The following is a 24318-nucleotide window of genomic DNA, read 5'->3' on the forward strand; positions in this document are numbered from 1 at the left end:
TCTTAATTCAGCTGGTATTGTTTAAAAGATATTGGACTGCTTTTCCCTGCATGAAATAAATACGAGGGTCATTCGGAAAGTAAAGAACGTTTTTGTATAAACACTTTAATAACTGATATACAAAGGCGAAATTACATACTATGTGATACTTAAGTTACTTTTCGGCATAGTCGCCGTGTAAATTTAAACACTTGTCATACCGTGGTACAAGTTTTTCTATGCCTTCGGCATACACAGTTGCCGCCAAACTGTTGAACCAATCACTAACAGCTTCCTTACGTTCTTGAAATTTCAGGAAAGAATTCGTGCAGCCCATCAATAGTGAATCACCTATCCTCTTGAATTTTCCGCTCAATTCTTCCTTTGAGTTCGTCAGTCACAACAGAAGGCCGGCCCGAGCGTTCCTCATCGTGCACATTCGTCCGTCCGTCATTAAACATAATGCACCACTTACGAACTGATGCTTCATTCATTACATTTCCATACACCTCAGTGATTTGTCTATAAATTTGTATCGGACGCACTTTTTTTGCATTCAAAAATCTTATCACACTACGAACCTCACACTTGGCGGGATCAGTAATTGTATCGCACATTTTACAGTCGCACAGTGAAGCAATAACGGACCGTAGCGGATCGCAGCTGGTGCCAGACTGAGGCTAAAGCATGCCCAGGTCAATAACCCAGCGGCAGCGAGGTGGGGAACACGCGCACGCGCTAGCGCAAAACGTTCTTTACTTTCCGAATGACCCTCGTATATACAGTATAAAACAATACATTTCGTCTTAAGTTGCTTTTTGTATTTATATTTGTATATTGCGTATAATTCATTTCAAGATTAGGCCGTGGTGACGGATGCGCATTTAGTGTAAATGGTTCTAGATTTGAAACGGGACCACACCACACCACATGAGATTTCTGACGTACAAATGCCGTATGCATTGCTTTTCTCGGGGCTTTCCTGTTTCTCTATAGCCGATTCACATCTTCCTTCATTCGCGTCTAATTTTTATTATCCTGCAATCAGTCACGTCAATGACATATGGTTGTCTCAGCTATTCAAGCATTTCACTTCATTGGGGGACTTGCGTTAAGCAGGATAAAGTGTAGTAGATTTCCTTTTTATTTTCATAGTTAGTTTAAATACTGCATACTCATACGCGTGTTAATATTACGTTTTCATAAATATGTAACATATATAATATTACATATTTCTTACATTTTTAAGCGATTTTTGTTACATATTTAGGGGGTTGATATTACATAAAAATCCGGACTCTAGTGATGATTGAAGAGTTCCCATCGAAATCTTTGAAATGTCTCAACTGTACGAGCAGCTGTGTGTGGAAAGAGATTGCCATGGATCAGAATAATTCCAGAGCGTAGCATTCCTCTCAGCCGATTTTGAATTGCATGTTGCAGATTATTCAGTGTTTGGCATTACATCTGCTGTAATTGTTCATCTTGACAATTACTTTCATATAGATGAGAGTTACACTTTCCAAGTTACAGTTAACGCCTATATTCAGTCCTATAGAGAATTGGTTTCTCCCGGAAAAGAAAGGTTTATCAGGCGATAAGCGGACGGATGTAGAATGTTCTCTATTTGTCAATATTTGTTTCATACATGAAGGCAAGAAATGGCTATTAAAGAAGACAAATGTGCTTTCCTTTACTGCCTAACGATACGAGTTCTCGTTGAAGGGGTTTTAAAACGCATTACCCTAATGCGACCTAACCTTTTTTTTTTTTTTTTTTTTTTTTTTTTTAAATATATTACAAGGGGTGATCGGTCCGAGAAGTTTTACCATACACTACTTGATTTATTAACTGATGCAGAGGTACCTTCCTTTCTTTCTCTCTCTCTGTTTTTAACGTTTTCCTGCTAATAAGAATTTTCATCAATTAGAATCATTGGTTCAAGTACGATGAAATAAATTAGTATGCTCTCCTGAAGAAACAAAGAAAGAAAAAAACAACCATTTGTCACATGAGTAACAATTTACATTTATAAGCTTCGGTAGGTAAATTCGAACATATTCACGCTAGTAAAGGATTTATGTGTTATCTATTTCGAGAAGTTTTGCAATAATACAAGCATTTGCGTAGTGTGGGGAACGAGCTTTGAATGTTTTCTTTCTTGAGATCAGAGATAAGATAAATAAAGTATCAAAATATAAATACACAAGAGAAACTGCAATACTTCTTTTTTTCTTTCTTTCTTTCTTTAACACCTAGTGACTTCATAGTGATTGATATAAGCATCAAATTTCAGAATAAGTTTCAAATTTTCTAACGAAATCATACACCATATGTTATTAAATGCGTTCTTTATTAATGCGCTAACATTTAACATAATAAATGTATGTGATGATAAATAACAATATATTATTTATTGTATAAAAATAACACTCATTTACTATTAACAATATTATCAGACCATCTTTGGCATTTTTACTTACAATGCTTGAGCATTCATTTACTATCTCTTGGTAACAATAATACATTTTTCTCATTATATAAAAGAAAACAAAAACACGACAATTATGGCCGCTTATTTACAGTGTGGAAGAATTTACAAAAAATTCCTTATTGTGAATAATTTGTTCCAAAAGGAATTTTAAAATAGTTTTAGATGCTTTATCACTACAACTGTAATGCAGCTGAAGACAGAATAGCTACAGTATTTTAATGTTGTATTAATATTTGACGATTATAATTACGTTTAATATTGCACTCACTTCGACACATACATTTTACTATACAAAAACATATATCATCAAATTTACTATTAAATAAAAAGCTGTCACATTTCCACTTCTACAATCAACTCGATTCATAATTAAAAAACTTCCAAAGTTTCTATCTGCAGTTCTTGTTATTAGCCCCTTTCTCAAAACTCCTTCCAAGTATTGAAAAGCAACTACATTTCCTTTTACATTTGAATTGGAACGTCAATCTGATATCGAATGCCGATATGTAAAGTGCCTTCAATGAAATATAAAATATTGATGATAAAAATACTTTTATCACCATACACCTGTATATGATACACACGTCTCATGTTTACTTAAGCCTAGCAATAGTTCCAACGGTGCATTAGTTTGAAAATGTATTCAACGAAGAAGTGTGAGAGCTATTGCACATTACATCTCGTACTTCTAAAGCAAGGCTAATCGGTGTTTAATTAATCATTAACGCACTTCTTCAGTGGTCGAAAGGCGTGAAAGTGATTGGGATTCGCATCAAGACTGAATGTAGGATGACTACACATACGTGAATGGAAATCATAATTGTGACTAAAGGAATCACGACATGTGATCAAGCAATTCCTGCCCTTAACAATTCTTTGTTTTTGATGATTATACGAACCGCAGTCACAGTCTCAACAGTAACTTGTAGTTAACTGTAGCACAGCCTTCTATAATGGTTTGGACGAATCTACGATTCACTCTTGTTTTATGTTGCGCTCTCTTATATCACATGTGCCCAATACGTACATTGATCAACTTCTACAGTATTCTGACAATACAGTATGGCGCCAAAATATTCCACTGATACTGGCAGACTTGTCAGCATTAAAGCGTGTGCACATCCTCATACTCGTGCACATCAACTACAAGTCCTCATACTCGTTTGTTTCGCATGAAATCAAAAGTATCTTCAACAACAATTGAACCTAAAGCCATATACCTTGGAAGTATCTGAGTTTCGGTTTGTTTCTTATACGAGAGATGGCTCGACGTCAACTCAATTCGCTGTAGTTTTGAGAATATCTTAACAAAAAGAAAGTACGTTATTTATTTTCAAGTAGTAAAACATCTTTCAAGTTAAATAATAAACAAATCGCGGATTAAAGAAACACATTTTTATTATAAAACTAATATCATGTAACAGTTTCGCCAACTAAACATCTTGATCTACATGAGGATTAACAGATTAAATACTATGAGACAGCTTCCTGTCGACTGAGTGGTAGCTGACAGCCAATCATCTTACAGTATACAATTCAAACCAAAACATCAAAATCTGCTAAATCTCCTTCCCCTGCTGATACTGTATACACACACACACACACAAACACATACTCAATAACGAAAACAAAACAATATTCTTCTAGTATAACAAAGAAATATTCTTCCCTTAAGGGTTTTTAATAACTTATTCCACTGCTCAATAATTTTAATTCCTGAGTTCCAGTTCGTCACTTTGCCACCTACCATTTCAATTAATCTTTCGGTTTTTTTGGTTTTTTTGGTTTTTTTTTTTTTTTCATCTCCTGATCATCCTTCTGTCTTTAAGAGACAGAAAGAGGAAAGATTCATTGAAATTCAAGGTGATAAAATGATGAACTGGTACTCAGCAATTAAAATTCATGAACAGTAGAATAAGTTATTACGAAACACTATTAGGTGATAGGCTATCAGCTACCAATCAGCATACAGGAAGGCATTAGCTGTCTCGTAGTGTTAATCTATTAATTCTCATGTAAATCATAGTGTTTGATGATGCCAAACTGTTTAATTGGCGAAACTGATACATGATATTAGTTTTATAATAAAAATGGCATTGTTTTGCTCAACGATTAGTTTATTATTTAATTACAGTACATAACAGGTAAAGCTGGTACAATAGAGAAATCTTTCATAAAAAAATTAAATGAAATCTTTGAGTTTTACGTCCCACGGTTATGCCGGTTAGGCTAAAGGAGACGGTGATAATGAGTAATGAATGAAATGGTGGAATGAAGAAAGTGGGAGGAAACGGGAGAACCCCGAGAAAACCCACGCACACGGTGTTTGTCGACCACAAAGTTCACTTGGCGGGGACTGGGATCGAACCCGGGACCCCAAGCACCAGAGGTGAAAGCTCTACCACTGAGCCACCGCGGCCCCAGAAATCTTTGAAGTTGTTAACATTACATACAGTCTTACTGTGAAGACAAACACTCATTTATATTCTCATCCTTATATTATTTTGCATCAACAGAAGTATGTGTGTTTAAAATATTCCATTTACGTGTAACAGCTTATTACAAGAAGAGATGTTTATTATTATTTTAATGATGATGATAATAACATTGCAGAACGTAATATGCTCTGAAATTATAAATTCGCACATTAAAGTTTAGAAACAATCAAAACAGACTTAAAAAACTAATCAGCTTTCCGAAATTTGAATATTTGGAACTTACAATTATATTATGAGTTGTTGTAAAAGTTTAATTATACCAGCAGACATATACCTTTCCTTCAAGCGCAAAAAAATTACTAAGATTTTTTTTTCTTTCTTTAAGCTCCTTACATTCTCTGTTTCAGGAAGACGAACAAGATCTAACAATTCAAATTCTATTTGAAATTTCAGATACTTCACCGTTTTGTTCAAACTGCTAAACGAAAAAGAAAATTCAGATTACAATGGTTAAGTATTATAATCTTTTATAATCTTGTCTAATACTAATTCATATACTGTAGAAAAATTCATATACTTTAAATTCAATATAGACACAGACGATTTTCTCCTACTTGAAAATACTTCGAAATTTTAACTGGAACTATGTAGCTTTCAGAATCCAACAAACATGAAGTCGAAATTTCAAACGGGAACTTAATACAAATAAAATAAGTATCCTGTTGTGAATAACTAGTTCTTTATGAGTCATTAACTGCATTTTTCTCCCTGTCAATTATCGTTTAACAGATATCAAAGCCTCCGTTTTCAAAATAAAGTTCTATCAATATGTAAAACATATTAGCTGCCAATAATGGGCAGAACACTCAATGTTAATCGAAGTAGTGAAACATGTTATGGTTTCCTGCTACGAGAAAGAATATATCCACAATAAAACGAAGCGTCTCAATCCTATCAGTTCAATAGAAGAGGTAGGATAATACTGTGCAAACACTTTGATTTTGAGAGAAGGCAAATTGACTAATGTTAGGAAACCTTGAAAATGACCTTCGAAGATGATTGTTAGGGAACGACGGTATTAATGAGGATGTAAGCAAAAACAAAAAGAACACTGCAAGATATCCGTAAAGAGTTTTATAATACAATAACATTTTTGTAATCATTAATACAGTAGGAAAAGAACTCAGTTTACTATTTCTATGAAAAGCATCTGACTATAAAAATTTTTAAACGTACTCTTGTTTACTTCTTACACGAAATATTGCAAGTGAAAATTTTAAGACGTGAGATGAGTTATCCTACACCTGCTGAAGAAAGTGTCGGGGAATACCGAAACAGTGTAGTTAAAATTAGATTATTAGGTGCAGTAAATAAAGAGTACCTTTTCGAATTATTATGAATTTGCGTCGATTCATATCCTTAAATAATGAGTTCTAGCTTTGAGCAAGATGTCAGAATTGAATACTAGAGCAATGAAGAACGGTACTCTAGGATAACAAATCGTAATTCGTACTTTCAGGGCACAGCAGGGAATGGATATACAAGTGCCTCAAATAACGCTTGTTAACGGAGTAAACAGTACACATCGTAACTTTGTGGTAATGGAATAATTGTGTGGGGAGTAACGGATTTCTACCATTAGCCATTGACCTCAGAATTACCAAGGCTACTCTGCACCTTCCTAGTTCGGGAAACGAGATGCTTTCAGTAGTATAGCAATTCAATGAACTAGACTATTCTGATCATTTTAACAATAGAATCCACCAAATAGCTGCAATTGTTATGGAAATGTATGAAGAAACATGTTTTAAATGATTAACCAAAATCCTAACCTTAACATTTTTGGGATACATCAGAATGGTGATTGAAACGGAGACCAGTGCATCTAATATCTGTTGTTGAACTCAGTTCTATTTCGATGGAATAATAGGAAATACCAATTAACAACATCTGTCACAACTTGATAGAAAGCATCCCGCAAAGAGTACATAGACAGTAATCCAAATCAAAGCTAAACTGAGTACGTGTCAGGACAATTTTTGATAAACAGAGTATTCATACAGCACTTTTACTGTTGTACCAAGCGAAATATTCTAGTTATTCTTGCTTGCTTTTGAACCTGTGCAACTAAAGTAGTTATTTCTTTGTCTTGACACTATTACATATAAAAGCAACCAAATTATAGAAACATTTAGTATTTTAGCACTAATTTTTAAATAATTTCACATGACAAATGGGAAATACCTGTTAATCAAAATCATTGATTTAAAAATGAACTGTGTGTTTAAAAAATCTTCTACCAGTATGACAAAATTATCAAACGGTTAAAATGAAACTGTTCCTTTAGCCAACAAAACTAGCTTGTAATATCTAAAAGAAATATTGTAATTACTTCTAAACACAGAACACACTTATTAAGATTGTATGCATCATTAAACAACATAAAGTAACTAGAAAAGAAGTTGCAGTACTATACATTCATTAACTGATTACAATAAATCAGTCAAATATTTATTGTATTCAATGTAGTACGTGCCGTAATACTATATAAACTAAATAAAACCTGAGGAAATTATTATTTATACGTAAATTTACAAACTTTGATACAAATTTGAAATAGATCCATCAATAATTTCAACTTTTCAATTATGAATAAACAGGTCAGATCAGAAAGATTACATCATCTGTCTTCAAATTTTACAAGAGACCACAAAACGGGATTCACCATGTACAAATCCAGTTAAATTTATGGATGAAATACCCGCCATAAGCCAGTAAAAAATCTTCACCGTTCATAGAACATTATAACAGAAACATGATCTTACGTACACTTTAATAACGTTTCGCATATATATATATCCTTGCGATAATGCATGTTGCCAGTATATTACAACGTCATTACATGTCCATACTTACACCATAAGTATGCAAATGTACGAAATACAATTAGTAATCTTGATATCACAATAATATTGAAATATACATCAATACGTATTTTACACATTAATATGGCAGCTTATGTACTACATTGCATTATACATAGAAAGCATTACCTGTAAAAACACAGATAATTAACGAGATTTTTATGCAATACAGTTACTGACCACTGTTTTACATTACAAAACAAAACAAAAATATTCCTTATGCTTCTGAGTCCTCTTTACAAAAATATCTTATTCTTCCGACTCTTCTTTATCTTGTTTCTTGCGAGCGTCACGGCGAGCACACCGTGGACAGGATGGTGAGGAAGATGCCCAACAAGCAGAATGGAAACAAGCACCACAACTGCCACACCGCGACACTTTTCCGAGTTGCCATGGGAATATTACTTCCTTTGAGCTACACAATTCACACAAGAAACCTCGTGCTTCACAGAGCTGTTTCAAAAATTAAAAGTATATAAATATACATAAACATCATATACGAAACAACTATGAACATGTAAATAAATGTAGATAGATACACATGGAATGACTTCTTTGATAGGACCTAAAAAGTACCTATGAAATAGAACTAACAGAAAAGTCAAAGAAAGAAAGAAAGCAAGAAAGAGTGAGTAAGTGAATGAGAGAGTGAGAGTGAGTGAGTGAGAGAGAGGGGGGTAAGTGAATGTGTGGGAAAGGTGGAATTCTATTGGATTCAGCACCCTCAAGTTAGTATATAAAGTGCAATGAGAAATGTATCGAAGCGTGAATACTTTTACTATTGGCATAAGCACCTCAAAGATCTCAACTTTGAGATAATTTTTCTCGTGACTCCATGGATGGATGGATGCGTTTAAAATAGTTCTATTGGATTCAGCATCCTCAAACTAATTAAACTCAAGCGCGGGAACTTTTTACTTGTGGGATGATCATTAGTTCTTTGGATGACTGTCGAAGACCATTGGAGGCAAGGTTTATAAAAGAATAAAATTTTAAATAGATTGAATATCGGATGAATAATCTATGAAAAATTACTTCTAGCATAGAAGTCAATGAAATGAAGCTACGCCTACACATGTGCAATACGTTATGCATGTACATTTATCCTTTTAAGAGTGAAAATTTCCTTCTTCGTGACTTACTGGACAACATACGCGCAGGAGTGAGCGATAGTAAACAGAGGAAACAAAGTAGTACAGAAAATTACGGCGCCAAAGTTCAAGGGTGGGTGTTATTGGGCAATTATCAATTAAAATGCCTCGGAGGAATGCATCGCTATTCCAGGATTGTCACTTAAAATATCTTGGGGAATGAGGTCTACGTTATTAGTGCGAAGCAAGCTGAGCTTTACCATTATTCCCCTAAAAGTACACTTCAGTTTTTCGTCTTCCAAATGGTTTAATTGATCTCAACCAAATTCTGCAGGGCTTCCCAGGGGGAAATTTTAAAGAAAGTTTGGCTTCTCTCAAATTTTAGCTTTCGAACACTTAGCTAGCTATTATTGACAGTTTCTTGTAGTTGTCCTTCACCTTACACTCATTAATATACTCGAGCGATTTTTTCTTCTCTCTGTTTAAAACATATTTTTATATTAAAATATTTTAAAAAGTCTAGTAAAATTTAAATGAGTACATCTACAAAACACTGATGTTTGTGTGAGAGGATACGGTATCTCAATGACACAACGATCTATGACGCGAAGTGCCCAATGAGAATTTGAGTAAAAAGGTTCCAATGTATGCTTTTCTTTTCTTTTCTTTCTTTGTGTTTTTTTTTCGAACTTCTACGTTTTCTTCCACAATCTTATTTTGTTACCTCTCCTATTATAATTCTCTGCCTCATCGTATTGTCTGTCTGGTTTTAGCCTAGCCGAGATAATTATGGAACGGTTAAACTAATATATATTGTAATTGTTTGTAATTGTCTGTCTCCGTTAATTTGCAATGACCAGGGTGTCTATCGGTCACGAAAGTCACGAATGTCACTAAACCAGAAAACGGTCATGAAAAATCACGAAATTTAGCTTCTGGGTCACGATTTTTTTTTTTAACTGTACAAATGTAAGTGCAGATTGGAAAATTTTGTTCTGTGAAACGTCAAAATTCACCACAAAAAATGTCTATGGCCGGCTTTAGACGCTACCAAATCGCAAGCAAAGTACGTTTCTATCGCATGGATGAAAATTCGGCCTAATTCGCGCGCAAATTCGCTCTTGAAAAGGTCACGAAATTTCATTTTGGAATTTTAGTAGACACCCTGATGACGCACGAGCATTCAAAATTTATAATAATAACAACAATAAAAAGGTGCTAACACTGTGATCCTAAATCCAAGATAAATTCTATACATGTAGATAAAAAATAACACGACAGAATGGAACGTGTTTTATCTTTTGGAACGATTTATTCTTGGAAGGAAACAACAATTGAAACAAAAATAAATAAATAAAATAATTTCAAAGTTTGATTTTATAGTGTTTATTTTTATCTATGTTTACAGATTTGATCTTTGGTTTATGATCAGAGCGATACGTTTTTTTTTATCCTTTTTGAGGAAGCCAAAAGCCAGTAGTCATAAAATAGAGGATGAAAGTACAAACGCCAAACAAAATAAATATGTTACAGAAGAACGAACAACGTGTGTGGATCAAGATTGAAGTAGGCGCAGTGCAAAATGGAGTTTTTAGGCACTTAATGACGATCTTTTCGCCAAAATGAACGAACCACTGCGACACAAGAGAAGCCATGCGGGACATAGACAAAGATTGACATGTTGACGGTATACGACACCTTCCACACGTGTAACAAAAGGTGACAGAGACAGGAGTCGATTACATTGAAGGAATGTAACACGTGTTCTTTTGTATATGAAGCTAGGTAAGAATTATAACCATGCTGCTATTACTTTTTATCCAGCCCTTGCTGTAATAAGAGAGTCCAACAGAGGATGTAGAGAAATAGAGAATGTATGTACTTACTTCTACATAACATGCAAACGTTCTAGAATAAATACATGGACAATACCAGTACCAATACACTCTACCCCTCGTACAAGGACCACAAGAAACCGAAAAGATCGAATCTTGAGAACTAAATCAAAGGCATCATTGGTTCCAAAGAATTACTCGAAAGGGTATGAAGAAATTATTCCATACGAAATCGAGACTTATGCATTATGAAAGTCCATGTTTCGAAAAAGAGGAACAATACAACTTTTGTGATTATTACACGTTATTAACTTACCAAGTGAGAAATTTGACAAATATCCTGTAGGTATGTGGGATGAGAATATTTAGGAAACAGATTTTAGTATCTAGGACTCAGCTGCTCATTGCATTAAGAAAATTACATGTGCAACAAAGAACACTGAAAGCTTTCAAATATGGTCATAATGTATAACGCTAGCTAACGTTGTTTGTCATACACAATGTAGTCAAGTAGCTTGTAATGACGATAACTACACGGTTAGTAACTCCTTAAACAACTGGAACTTTTAAGAATTTAAAGTTATTTAATTAATTTTCGTTCAAGTTTCTCTCAAGAGCAAAGCTAGGAACTTGGAAATACGTTTGAGAAGAGGACGAAGCTTGTTCAACTAGTATAGTGATTCAAGATTCGCGAGTAACTGCGCCTTTAGCAAACTCTCGCTACAAACGAATAACTCTACACCAGTGATGATGTACACTCATGGTCATCAATAGTGAAATTGAACAGTCAACCTTTTAGAGAATCACATGTTACGTAATGCTAAAACAGAAATTGAAAGAACTGATTTCGAAACATACAATATTCTTATAAAGAAATCTGAATTAAATTTGGACAAGGTAACCTACACAAAATTGGCACAATCAGATACACACAGAAATTTAATGCAACATAAAAATCTCCAAACTATCACTTCAAAAGCAATTATCATTATTTCACGAAAAAAAAAAAAAAAAAAGTGAACACTCATTACGGATAACATTGATCATAGGAAGAAAAACTGCAACATTGACTCATTTGATAGGAAAGTAAGAATAAAATAAGACAAGAAGGAATAAGTGGTGGTACTTCAAAACTAATCTGTTCAGAATATTAGATGGATTCAAATACCTATTTTAAAAACTGCACTCAATACCAACCCGTTCTCTCTCACTAACTTATGAGTATCGGAAGCGTTCGATGAACTGACACTAACAGCGACAAGATAAGATTAAAAAATTACTCTACGAGAAAAAAAATTAAGAGATTTAATGAGTTAATACTTTCTAAGAAAAACTGTTTAATAATTTCGGCACTTCTGATGGTAGCCCCAATAGTGTTGGCATCTTAATAATTTTTACATTTTACTTTTGTCTTTTAAAAATGACAATAAAGTTACTTTCTGTGCTAGATGAAAGTACATTATCGTGAATTAAGATAAGCGCTTTACCGTACTATTTTATTTTAAAGATCAAATTTGTTACCTAAATGGTGCATTACCATACCTTCAAAAATGAGATATCATTTATTGTACTGCGTTAATTTGAAAGCTGTGATATTTTTTTCCTAATTCCTTTCTCCATAAGTTTTCTCCGTTTTTATGCACTGTTATATGGAGATTTAATTCACTGGTCGGTTTGTCGCCTCTTGTACTTTGTATTGGGGAGAACGTCGTTGATTACTGGATATTTGCCTCAAAGTATAAGTAAGAACAAGACTTAGTTGTAACCAAATATTTGTAACTACTTCTAGGGTAGAATGCCAAATACTAATTTAAGTATTTGTAAGATTATCTCCGTGGTTAATATCGCTGAACAAAATCTGGTTTCGAAGCGAAAGTAGGTCTTGCCTCCTATGCTTACTTTCATCATTGAAGCGAGCACAACCAGCACAGAGCTGAAGTGCTCCACCCTCCCGTCCACCTCCTCTCCTCTCTCGCCCCGGCCGCAAGGAGGTAAGAAAGATAAAACACTTTTTCTCTGTCACATTAAAAATGTGATTATCCTACGGCAGGCATTCCATGTAAGGGCAGGCGATTAAAGGGCTGTTCTCTAAGGCAGGCTAATGCGAGAAAGAGCCAAGCCAGAATATGTGAACAGAGGGTAACACCGAGCACGTGAGTTACGCTGTTGTCAAATCTGTCATGTACATGAATCAGGGTTGCAGACTATATTTTAAAATACCTAAAATTTTGTTCGGTCGCTCGTCATTCCTATACAGGAATACATTTCTACAATTATTTTTATTAATTCTGATTTTTCGTATTAATTATAAAGATACGTGACTTTGTGACTACATTACAGAGCAGCCCCTAATGAATATTCATCGTGCAACATCACTTCGAATTATTGAATTACTGCATAACTAGTTGGCTGACCATACCTATTTTCAACTTTCTATTTTCCTGACGCTTTCTAAAATTGAATACAATAAATACATATATCAAGGAGAAGCTACAAATATCTTAACAGCAGAAGACAGAAATAAGGTTTTTAAGAATCTAACCCATTTTATGTCTTTCGTGTCGGTTTGAGGTCTATTGGAACGTAAATCTCATCCCTTTTAACCTGGTCATACAAATTAATTAATAATGGGAACGGATACCCATTCATACTACCTAGCTTCAATAAATGTCAATCTCTATCTGTCAGTCTCTTTTCAGAAAAGTAAGTTGAATGGTATGTATTGGGTGGATTGCCTATTTTTCCCAGATTGACAATTGCATTGAATAAGATCTATACGCGATACGGTTTCAGTACAGTTTTGAAACCCCTCAAAAACCCAATTTAAGAGTTATTACACAGATCCCAATGAAAAATTGGGTATTTGTGAAACAAAATACGGTTGTCACGAGAGTTTACATAGGCAAAATCAAAAGAACTCTAAAGGCCCATGTGAAGGAGCATATTACGGATTCGAAAGCGGAAAGCCCGGTATGAGTTCTATAGAAACATTTAAAAGAAACACAACACAAGGTAGAAGATTCACAAATTTTATTGGGAGCCTGAAGTGAAGTAGAGTGACTCATATTTGAAAATTTACTCATTCATTTAAAGGAAACAAAATTAAATTTATACAAGGGATAGTTAAGTGATGCAAGGCGAGCAGTAATTATAAAATTTACAGAGCACTGGCATCAGCACGGGCTGGATACGTTTCACTAAAGAACAAAAAAGCGCACAAATCAACTCCGTCATGTTGCAACTTGTATCACCACGATTTGATGTGTGATTGTTGAATTTGAAAATTCGGAAGTACAAATAATATTCAGGAATTACAGAAATTTGTAAACAGAATGATAGAATTCCTGAGCGTGGTTTTACATTGTCTACAATTAATTAACTTCAACATTTATTTCCAGTTATTATAGGATATGTGATAAAAGTATTGAACGAAAGGATCTCAAATACATTAATAGTCTTCATTTTCTACAGTCAAACAATTTCCAGTATCTGAAATTCATACGATATGGGTTCGGTGGCAAGGAGAGGAGAGGGGGATTTTCAAAAAATAGTGCATGAAATATAATATCTAATTTTTGATAAATCTAACATTCTAATTGTTCATACCTGGCAATTCTTAACATGTTGAGTGCCATTATTTACCAGATCCTTCAAGCGGGTAGGAAGTTCTCCACTTCGTACTTGCACCAAATCTTGGACTGAGTATATTTCGGGCTCCATGAACATATATTCGCGTTCTTTCTTAAGACATTCTTGCAACCTATAAAGAAATAACATTCATTAACACAAGTTTCATTACCAATCGTTGTGAAAGAATCACTATGTTAAGTCAGTAGCACAAATGTCAATACGAATGTTTACTATAATTTTCTTATGACAAATGGATTAGAATCTACCGTTGAGTACAACACTTTGCGAAGATCTACAAATTATGTTAATCTGATTAACATATGAGTTGCGTACAATTACATAGTACAGCAAATAGGAAACGAGACTTACTCTTTTTTTTTTTTTTTTTATGTGAAGTTAGTTTTGGCAGGGAAATTTATCATAGTGATGGATCTTGCGTGTGAGCTTGAGAACATGTGCAGAAATTGTCAGTTTAAAAGCAGGTTTGTGAAAACAACTGAAATCATTGACCAAGTTTTCATCGAGATATCATTTTGAATGACCGAAATGCAAGTCTCAGGATAATATCAGACCTCGTCGAGATGAATAAGGAGACTCTTCGCTAAATAGCAACAGAGAATTTAAAGAAGCGGAAGGTGTGTGAACGTTCCATGCCTCATTCCTTAACGGAGGAGCGAACAACGCAGTGATTGTTCGTGAGTCCCCCTTCCCTCCCTCCCACTTTCAAAAAAAGTGTTTGTGTTAATACATTCCGCATACTTACCAGACCTATGATTACTTTCTTTTCCTTTGCTTTTTGGACAACGTTTCCAATACCCAGAAAACAGTAACGGGAGTATTGAACACCATTATAGTCCAAGTCTTCCAAGTCATTCCTCGACTTACTCGATCGTGCAAAGGTATGAGTAGGCAAAAGAGATTCCTACTTCGAATAAACCGAGATAAGTTGATTTCACTGGTTAGTCATTTTTTTTACAGACCCAGTCTTGCTTCCTAATTGCCACACTGTGTAAAATTTAGCTAGTTTCACTCGTATATGACAGCATCCTGTGAAAACTGGAAGATAATGTTTCAGTCATCGAGTATTTTTATTACTTTCGAGCGTCAAAAGGAGAGAAGAAAGTATGGTGATCGTGAAAAAAAAGTCGAATTCGATATTTCAACGGATTTACACATTTTATGACCTATACAAATTGAAAAAGTGAATTTTCGATATTTGTCTGTCTGTTCTTCCTAATGTACATTCACCTAGAGGCCATACCGTCCCACATATCGAGACCAAATTTTAAACTTAAGGTTTTTATGTGATTCTCCAAGATGGTTTTGAAATTTTCTTCCTATCCCTAAAATTACGAATAGTTTACTGATTATATAATTACGAATAGTTTACTGATTTTATATATAATCAGTAAACTATCCGTAATTTTAGGGGTAGGAAGATGATTTTGTTTATAGGCTATTTGATAAACCAAATTTTCAATAATAACTCTATACTATGGTATAAGCCACAACTCTGGGAAAATCGAGAAGAGGTAGTTTACTCTTGGGGGTAAGTATTTTTTGGACGATCTTTACTACATGGTTTCAAGCAATTTTGTTTATATTTCATAAATAAACATTTCATTAATGATTTGACAATATGACATAACTCATTTGTGCTGAAAAACATCTACGAAAGGTACTTTATTCTTGGGGATTTTTTTTTTCGAACGATTTTCTCAGAAACGGCTCATGCAATTTTCTTCATATTTCATAAATAAGTATCTCATTAATAAGCTGACACCTCATTTGTGATGAAAAAATCTACGAGAGATAGTTTATCTCTTGGGAATGGGTTTTTTTTTCGGACGATTTTCTCAATAACGTGTCATCCCATTTTGTTTATAATGTATTTCATAAATAAATATATCATTAATAACTCTATAGAATTGTGTGTTATTCCTTACGAAAAAAAAAATCACAAGTGGTAGTTTATTCTTGAGAATAAGTTTCTATTCAGACTATTTTCTCAAAAACGATTTTATTTCATATACAAATATTTCATTACTATTCTTATAATGTTGAATAAATCACTTCCATGAGAATATCCACAAGGTGTATTTTCTCTTGGGGTGATTTTTTTTCTCAATTTTGTAGAATACCATTCATGCGACTTTCTTGTTTCATAAACAAACATTTTATTAGTAACCCTAACATATGGCATAAGTTATTTCTTATGAAAAAATCTGCAAAGGGTAGTTTATTTTTGGGGATGAGTTTTCTTTCGGTAAAATTTTCTGAAAATTCCTTAGAATTTTGTTCGTAATTCACAAAGAAATGTTTCATTAACAACTACAGCACAATATAATTTAGTTCTAGGAATTGGAGTGAGAAAGTTTAGTGCGGTGCCCGTACCTTTTTATTAATTAAATATGCAATTGTAATATATGTCCGTACCGCGGAACTACCAGAAACATCCACAGAAAGTACGCGCTAATCTTTTGGCTACTAATGTGTTCATAAAGGAGAATGTGATGATGATGACTGCAACGTTTGTAGGTAGTTTCGCTGCTTTAACTGAGAGAAATATATTGTATATAACCAACTTAGATGCATAAATTCGAGGGACCCTCCCCCCGAAAAAAATATTTTCGCATCTTACACTTATGCCCTTCAGACTAAAGGAGACAGGTGATTAATGAAAAGTGAAAATGACTGTGAAATTAAGTTTTCCTGCTCTCCCAAGGGGAAGACTACTTCGAGGGATGTAGCAACAGTAAAATCGTCTTGCTAAACTAGAAAACTGATCCAAGACGAAAGGAAAATTAATATGTATAATATAATGAACCTTGTACAAAGGATGCTGAATGAAAGAAGTATTCTTAATGAGTCGCATACTTCTCGCCAACAAAATGACGGCTACAGCAATTTTCAAGGGCTTTTTGAACTAAGTTAGAAAATGCTTGTAACTTTACTCTTAGTATAATTAAGCGTGCTGATTTTTAAAGTACATATGAAGTTTACATGTTACAAGGTTTGAGAAAATAGTCTACACACGAAAACAAACAAACAAAAATAATTTGTGAAACACCAAACGGAATTCGACCTTTTTTGTGAAATACAAGCTGTCGCAATCGCAAATCGTGGAAAATCGCATGTGACACTTCATAGCGGACAAAGAAAGGATGCAAGAGGAAGTGGTCCATAACATTGTAGAGAAAATCATATCTCAAGAACATAACTGTCATAGGCAGGGCGAAAGGGCCGCAATGCAAGGAATCTTTCAAAAGGATAACGAATTAACGGAGAATGTATACACGAAACGTGACAGACTGTAATACACTGTACTTTTCAGCTACGGGGGACAAATCCCCCTTGCTCCCTGTGGTTTCGTCACTAATTATGTCAGGTGGTTATACATGAATTGTTAGCCACTTATCGACTTCTGGGTCCACTTATCGCGTAACCCGCGTAATTTGTCACTTTGTCACTTCCGTGCATAAGAACTCCGGTAATCTTGTTATCCCTTTGCGAGTTCTTTACTCCGTATTCTAATGCCCTATCTATAACATTATTGCATCTTTCAGATATGACTTTCATTACAAAGGACCACTATAAAGTGTAACATTTCACTTTTCATTATTTGTGATTGCGACGGCTTTTAATTCGAAAAGGACACCAAATTTTATCACGTTACGTTTTGGTTTACACTCCTGTGTACACTCTTCTCCCAAACGTTGTAATACATTAAGTTATACTTTATGTATGATAGACGTAATATGTACTGTATTACGCTATAGGCAAATTGCAAAAACGATGCAGAATTATTCTTAGATTTTACAACATATTAAATGGTAACAAGTGTAGTCCTCTCCACTGGTCAGTGCAGCAGTATAGCGTGGCTAGCACACGCTACAGTATTATGCTTTGGAATTTGAACGCATTACGATGGATCGGATTTCATCTTAAATTGTTGGTCCACGTCTCATATAGCCTCGATATTGAAAAGGAACGATAACTTGAAAAACAAACGTGTAACAAGTGTACATGAAACTCATGAAATCTCATCATACACCCTCCATTCCAAAAGAAACCGAACTTTTGAAAACAAATAGTACCACTAGTGCCATCTGTTGTAATATTTTACCGGTAGATGGCGTAGTCCCTCATTGACAACTGGTATAAATGTCATGACATTTGGATGCACAGCAACAAAATTATTGCGTTTCAACTGTCAGTGTGTTGTGTACATCGGTCGGAAAATGAGTTTCAAACAACGAGCTGCAATTGAGTTTTGTGTTAAACTGGGTAAAACTTTTAGTGAAACGCACCAAATGCTACAAAATGCATATGGTGATGAGTGTCTATCCCGTACGCAAGTTTACGAGTGGTTCAGGCGATTCAAATCGGGTAGAGAGACGCTGGATGATGACGAAAGATCAGGCCGTCCCAGAACCGGATTATCGGAAGAAAACATCGAAAAAGTGCGTGAATTCATCAAACATAACAAAAAATCGTCGGTGAAAGTTATTGAAATGGAATTAGGCATTCCTCAACCAACCGCATACCGCATTTTGACCAAAGTTTTGGGCCTTAAGAAGGTTAATTCGCGGTTTGTACCACACAAACTCACCGAAGACCAAAAAGTTGATCGAATTGCGCATTGCAAAGACATCGTTAAAAGTGCTCGGCAGGATCGAAACTTCTTGAAATCGATTGTAACTGGTGACGAGACGTGGTGTTTTGAATATGAGCCCGAAACAAAGCGGCAAAGTGCTGAATGGAGAGCGCCGGATGAAGGAACACCCAAAAAAAGTCGCTTGGTGAAGTCAAAAGTTAAGGTGATGCTGATTTGTTTTTACGATTCAAAAGGAATTATCCACAAAGAATTTGTTCAGCCCGGCCAGACAGTCACTGGAGAGTTTTACTTGGGCGTCATGAAGCGTTTGCTGGTAAGAATTCGTCGTATTCGGCCCGAATATCGCGAAATTGGCAGTTGGACTCTTTTGGACGATAAGGCACCATCACATCGTTCGCGACTTGTAACTGAATTTTTGGTCAAAAATCACATTATTCGGTTGCATCATCCGCCCTATTCACCAGATCTCGCTCCGTGCGATTTCTATCTGTTCCCGAAACTACATTTGGCGATGAAAGGAAAGTGGCACGCATCGATTGATGCCATTGAGAAGGCGACGACCGCCGTCCTAAAGACCATTCCAATAAAGAACATGGAGAAGTCGTTTGACAACTTGTTGGAGCGTGCAAATATGTGTATCGATGCAGAAGGGGAATACATTGATTAATTAAAATGATTTGTTCCAAAATGTACATTGCTTTTTTGTTTTTTTAAAACGTTCGGTTTCTTTTGGAATGGAGGGTGTATATTATGTTCTTTCATATTGGATCCAAAGGAAAGCACTTACAACAGATTTGACATTGGAACCAAGTTCACACGACAGGAAATGAATCTATACAGAAACTCAAAGAAGCGTACAGATGACTACTCTATAATGCATTGAGCAGCGAAAAGTAATTTAGTCTGTTAGGGACTTTGTACGTTTACTAGAACCGTTAACCATGTATAATGGGTGAATTTCAGCGAGTGACAAGATATTGATACATTAACGGCCGTAAAAATAATCAGATCAGGACTGTACAGAATGATGAACAATCATTTTCACTATATATTGCACTCAGATGGTAAAATATGAAAAGTGAGCATCGTTGTTTAGAAATAGAGCTCATGATAGTTCATTAAGTATATTTGGTTGAATCCATTTTATAACTTTCACGAACAAATTGATTATCAAGACACCAATCAAGCTGGCGTAATCTCATTTTGAAAGTGAGTATATGACTACAAGTACACCATGACACTACAAAACTTTACGTCATTTACGTTACAATGTCACCTGAATGATACTGCACGTTCTATTTAACGTTTTAATGTTAAGGTTTCTATGAAAGGACCAGTAAATACCTAAGCGAAACGTCCTTGGCGCAACAGCTTTCGTAAGATCATGTAACATTCTACAAATTTTTAAGATACTTGAATTGCTTATAACTTTATTACGGCTATTTTGCAATTAATTCATAGGTTCCATATTCGCACTCCTGGAACACAACACTTTAAAAAATGCTATGAAGTAATACTTACTCAGTTGCAAATCGACATGTCCAAAGGAAATCCTTGAGAAAATGTAACTGCAGTCTTAGCTGTCGCGTGCGTTCAAGCTGTCTTGCCTTTTTATATAAGGCAGGGTTTAAATCACTAATTTGAAACAACGGATCTCCCGTCATTTTATCAAGAAGTCGATATGAGAAACTGGAAACAGGACACCTAAAATATGAAAATAGAAAAATTCGAAATTTTGACAATTTCATTTCAATGTTGAAAAAGCATTAAATGTTATTAAATTAGTGGTACAAATGGTTACAGAATTTCTTTTTTAGAAACGTGATCTTGTATGTCGACTGTACACCACATTTAAATAATTAAATATTGATGATGTATGGAACACCAAAGCTTAGTGATTTAGATCATTAGTGTAGACTAGAGTTTCAAATTGGGCCATTACGACATTGATGTACTCAAAAAAACACCAAGTACTCTTTTCCTCCCAGTCTCTTACGATTTACTTATTTACCTAGGTGTATTTCATCCTCTCCATCATTTCTGTTCTAAACTAGTGATGCATTAAACCATTCACTAGTGATGCATTATATATATGCGGAACATATCCTATGTTAAGATGAGATTATATTTATTAGTAACTATCTGGCATGCCCGTTTTTCGCACGGGTAGAATAGGTTTAAGTAAAGTATTTGAACCCCTTCCTTCCTCTTAAGATACTCACGGGGGATGAATTTGGATTTCGGCATTGGTAGTATCCCTATTTATCTCGTCGATTGAACACTAATATCGACCGTTTTCGATTGTTTTTACATGTCACTCCCCCCACCCAATATACCGATGGGGCTGAGCAAAACTTCAACGGCGTTGGGAGTATTACTATTAGTTTCAGCGAGCCCGAAATCTATAGACTGGGCATTAATATCGATTGTTTTTGATTACTCCTTCTCCAGCCCTAGCCGATGATGTTCTAAAATCTAAGTCCAAGAATGTTGCAAGATGACAGCACACAGTAGAATTGATATCTATGAGATACAGCCCGAAATTATGAGTAACACTCTTAAACCTTAATTTTTATCCGACTGTATCACAACACCGACCACGTTTGGGAGGTAATTCTACAATATTCTTGCAACATCTACCTAAAATCATTAAAATCAGTGCAGCAGTATAGTAGTAGTTAGCTGTCGAACATATTTTTGCATGTCACCCCTCTTGTCCTTCAAACACTTGCCGAAAATATGCTAAAACCTTAAGTTAGGCCAGGGTACATTCATGTATCAAAAATAGTCCAAATCGGCGCAAGGCCTAGGATGACTTCAGGAACAGACATCGTTACATTCCTTTTTATATACGTATATATATATATATATATATATATATACAGGGTGGGCCATTTTAATTAATCCACGGAAATATCTGAAAAATGATAAAACATAGAAGAAATGTTTGAAGTACACGTTATATATTGCTAAGGGGGAAAACCAATTCCGCCAAAAGTACCCCTCCTCGCCCCCCGTAAATGGGGGTAACGGGGGGTAACTTTGAAATGTCAAATGGGAACATGGGTCGAGTAATACCTCGTTCGAAAGGTCTTGGAAAACTAAGTAACGCTGTACCAAAAGATGTTTCATATTGTGCACCAGTTTCAAAATGGCCGCCATGATATGGTTCGGAAACTCCAGTACCCGTAGTATGAAAACCATGGAAGGTAAATGAATGGAACAAAATTGAAATACGTAAATATCATAGGATGATCCCTGTGATCCCAGTGGCCTCCCTGAAGGGGTCTTGGGAACTAACTTCAAAATTTCAAATAGTAACATGAGTCGAGTGGTACCTCGTTCGATAAATCTTGCAAAATCAAACATCTTGCAGGAGAAAACGATTGAGGTGAAATGGCAGTGTTCTCAAAAGGCCGCTAATAGTTACTCAAAATGTAACTGTGGCCATCCGCATTAACTCAGTGCACCAATTCTCTATCCATGAAGTCTGCCTTCCAAACAGCATTGGGTAGGTCAAGCGTACGCCCGAACCGTTGTCCAGTCGGACATTGAAATTTTGAAGTTAGCCCCCAAGACCCCTTCAGGGAGGCCACTGGGATCACAGGGATCATCCTATGATATTTACGTATTTCAATTTTGTTCCATTCATTTACCTTCCATGGTTTTCATACTACGGGTACTGGAGTTTCCGAACCATATCATGGCGGCCATTTTGAAACTGGTGCACAATATGAAACATCTTTTGGTACAGCGTTACTTAGTTTTCCAAGACCTTTCGAACGAGGTATTACTCGACCCATGTTCCCATTTGACATTTCAAAGTTACCCCCCGTTACCCCCATTTACGGGGGGCGAGGAGGGGTACTTTTGGCGGAATTGGTTTTCCCCCTTAGCAATATATAACGTGTACTTCAAACATTTCTTCTATGTTTTATCATTTTTCAGATATTTCCGTGGATTAATTAAAATGGCCCACCCTGTATATATATATATATATATATATATATATATATATATATATATATATATATATATATATATATATATATATAGGAATATATACACAAAAGACGCCCCCTTCAAATGAAATTTTCAAGAACGATAAGTCACGGTTCCCATTATTTTAAATGAAAAATTTATGTACCAAGTTTTATCTTCCTAAATTGACAAGATCGTGAGATCAGAGCCGGATTTAGGCATGGGCCACATGGGCCCAGGACCAGGGCGGCAATTTTTTTTAAAAAAAATTAAAGAGCATAAAACTATTTAAAATACATATTTCACCAAAGACTCGATAAAATAAGCGAAAGCCATTTTTTAATGGTCATGACTACGATCATATTGTAGCAAATTAATCGTAGCAAATATTGTCATAAGTCAGTTGGTTATTATGGTGGTTTGATCAGTTGTCGGTGGATCTGTTGAAAATGGCGGCAATACGGACCTCGACACTCGTACTTTCACAAATTGGCATTTATTTATTTATTTATTTATTTATTTAACAAATACCAGATAGAGCCCGGAGGCCATCTTACACTGGATATATAACAACAAGAGAAAGAAATAGGGAAAATCCCAGTTAGGATGGTCGGCGGTGACGATCGAACCACGATCTTCCGAATGCAAACCCAAGGCTCTGCCAACAGAGCTATTTCGCTCGATTTGAAGCAGTATGGCCTACATTAGCACCATTTTTTTCTTCGGAAAGAAAAGTCAATTACATTTATTTAAAAAAAGAAAGAAAGAAAAGCACGTAAGAACTTGGTGAAACGTAGTTATGTAGTCCCTTTCTCTACAGCCGTAGGCGTGCTACGTTCGGAAACAAGAGTGATGGAGCCGGGTGATTGTGCATGCTTTGTCTAACTGCGCGCCACCCACACATACCGGTACATTCGGAACAACTGACCATCGAAAAGGGTTCGTTGGATTGTTTCGTTTTTTAACTTTTTTTTTTTTTTTTTTTTGATTAGTAGCAAACGTAAAAGTAATATTTTAAAAAGTGGATCCAGGAGAATGAAAGTTTTGGAGAGCGATGCGATTGGTGTAGTTAGGGGCTGCAATTTCGCTAGGGCACATGGGCGCAAAACATGGAAATCCGCCTCTGCGTGAGATACCCAATTTTTCGCATAAATTTTGACCTTCTCCCGCTCGATCCTTAAAATATGAATTTTAGTTTAAATAGCATGATAAAAAACTAAGTTCCAGTCATGTATCAAAAATTATCAAAATCGGTGTTTTAAAACAACACTGACAACGTTTGAGAGGTGATTCCTGACACTAAGATAAGACAAAAAATATAGACCAAC

At 35.2% G+C, this 24318-nt stretch overlaps 1 protein-coding gene across 4 annotated transcripts in view; it reads right to left on the reverse strand.

Annotated features, from left to right (window-relative positions):
- Positions 1 to 4688: 4688 nt before the first annotated feature.
- Rubicon (run domain Beclin-1-interacting and cysteine-rich domain-containing protein rubicon) overlaps positions 4689 to 24318 on the reverse strand; it is a 77738-nt gene continuing 58108 nt past the window's right edge. For all 4 annotated transcript variants that reach the window (XM_081769062.1, XM_081769061.1, XM_081769060.1 and 1 more), the window contains exons 11-13: positions 20531 to 20713; positions 14368 to 14521; positions 4689 to 8288 (exon numbers count right to left, since the gene is read on the reverse strand). In XM_081769062.1, coding sequence (XP_081625188.1) covers positions 8085 to 8288; positions 14368 to 14521; positions 20531 to 20713 — 541 coding nt within the window. In that variant the 3' untranslated portion in view covers positions 4689 to 8084. The remainder of the gene's footprint in view (positions 8289 to 14367; positions 14522 to 20530; positions 20714 to 24318) is intronic.

Source organism: Thermobia domestica, chromosome 8 (assembly GCF_964235325.1).
Source record: "Thermobia domestica chromosome 8, izTheDome1.hap1.1, whole genome shotgun sequence".
Classification (NCBI taxonomy): Eukaryota; Metazoa; Arthropoda; class Insecta; order Zygentoma; family Lepismatidae; genus Thermobia; species Thermobia domestica.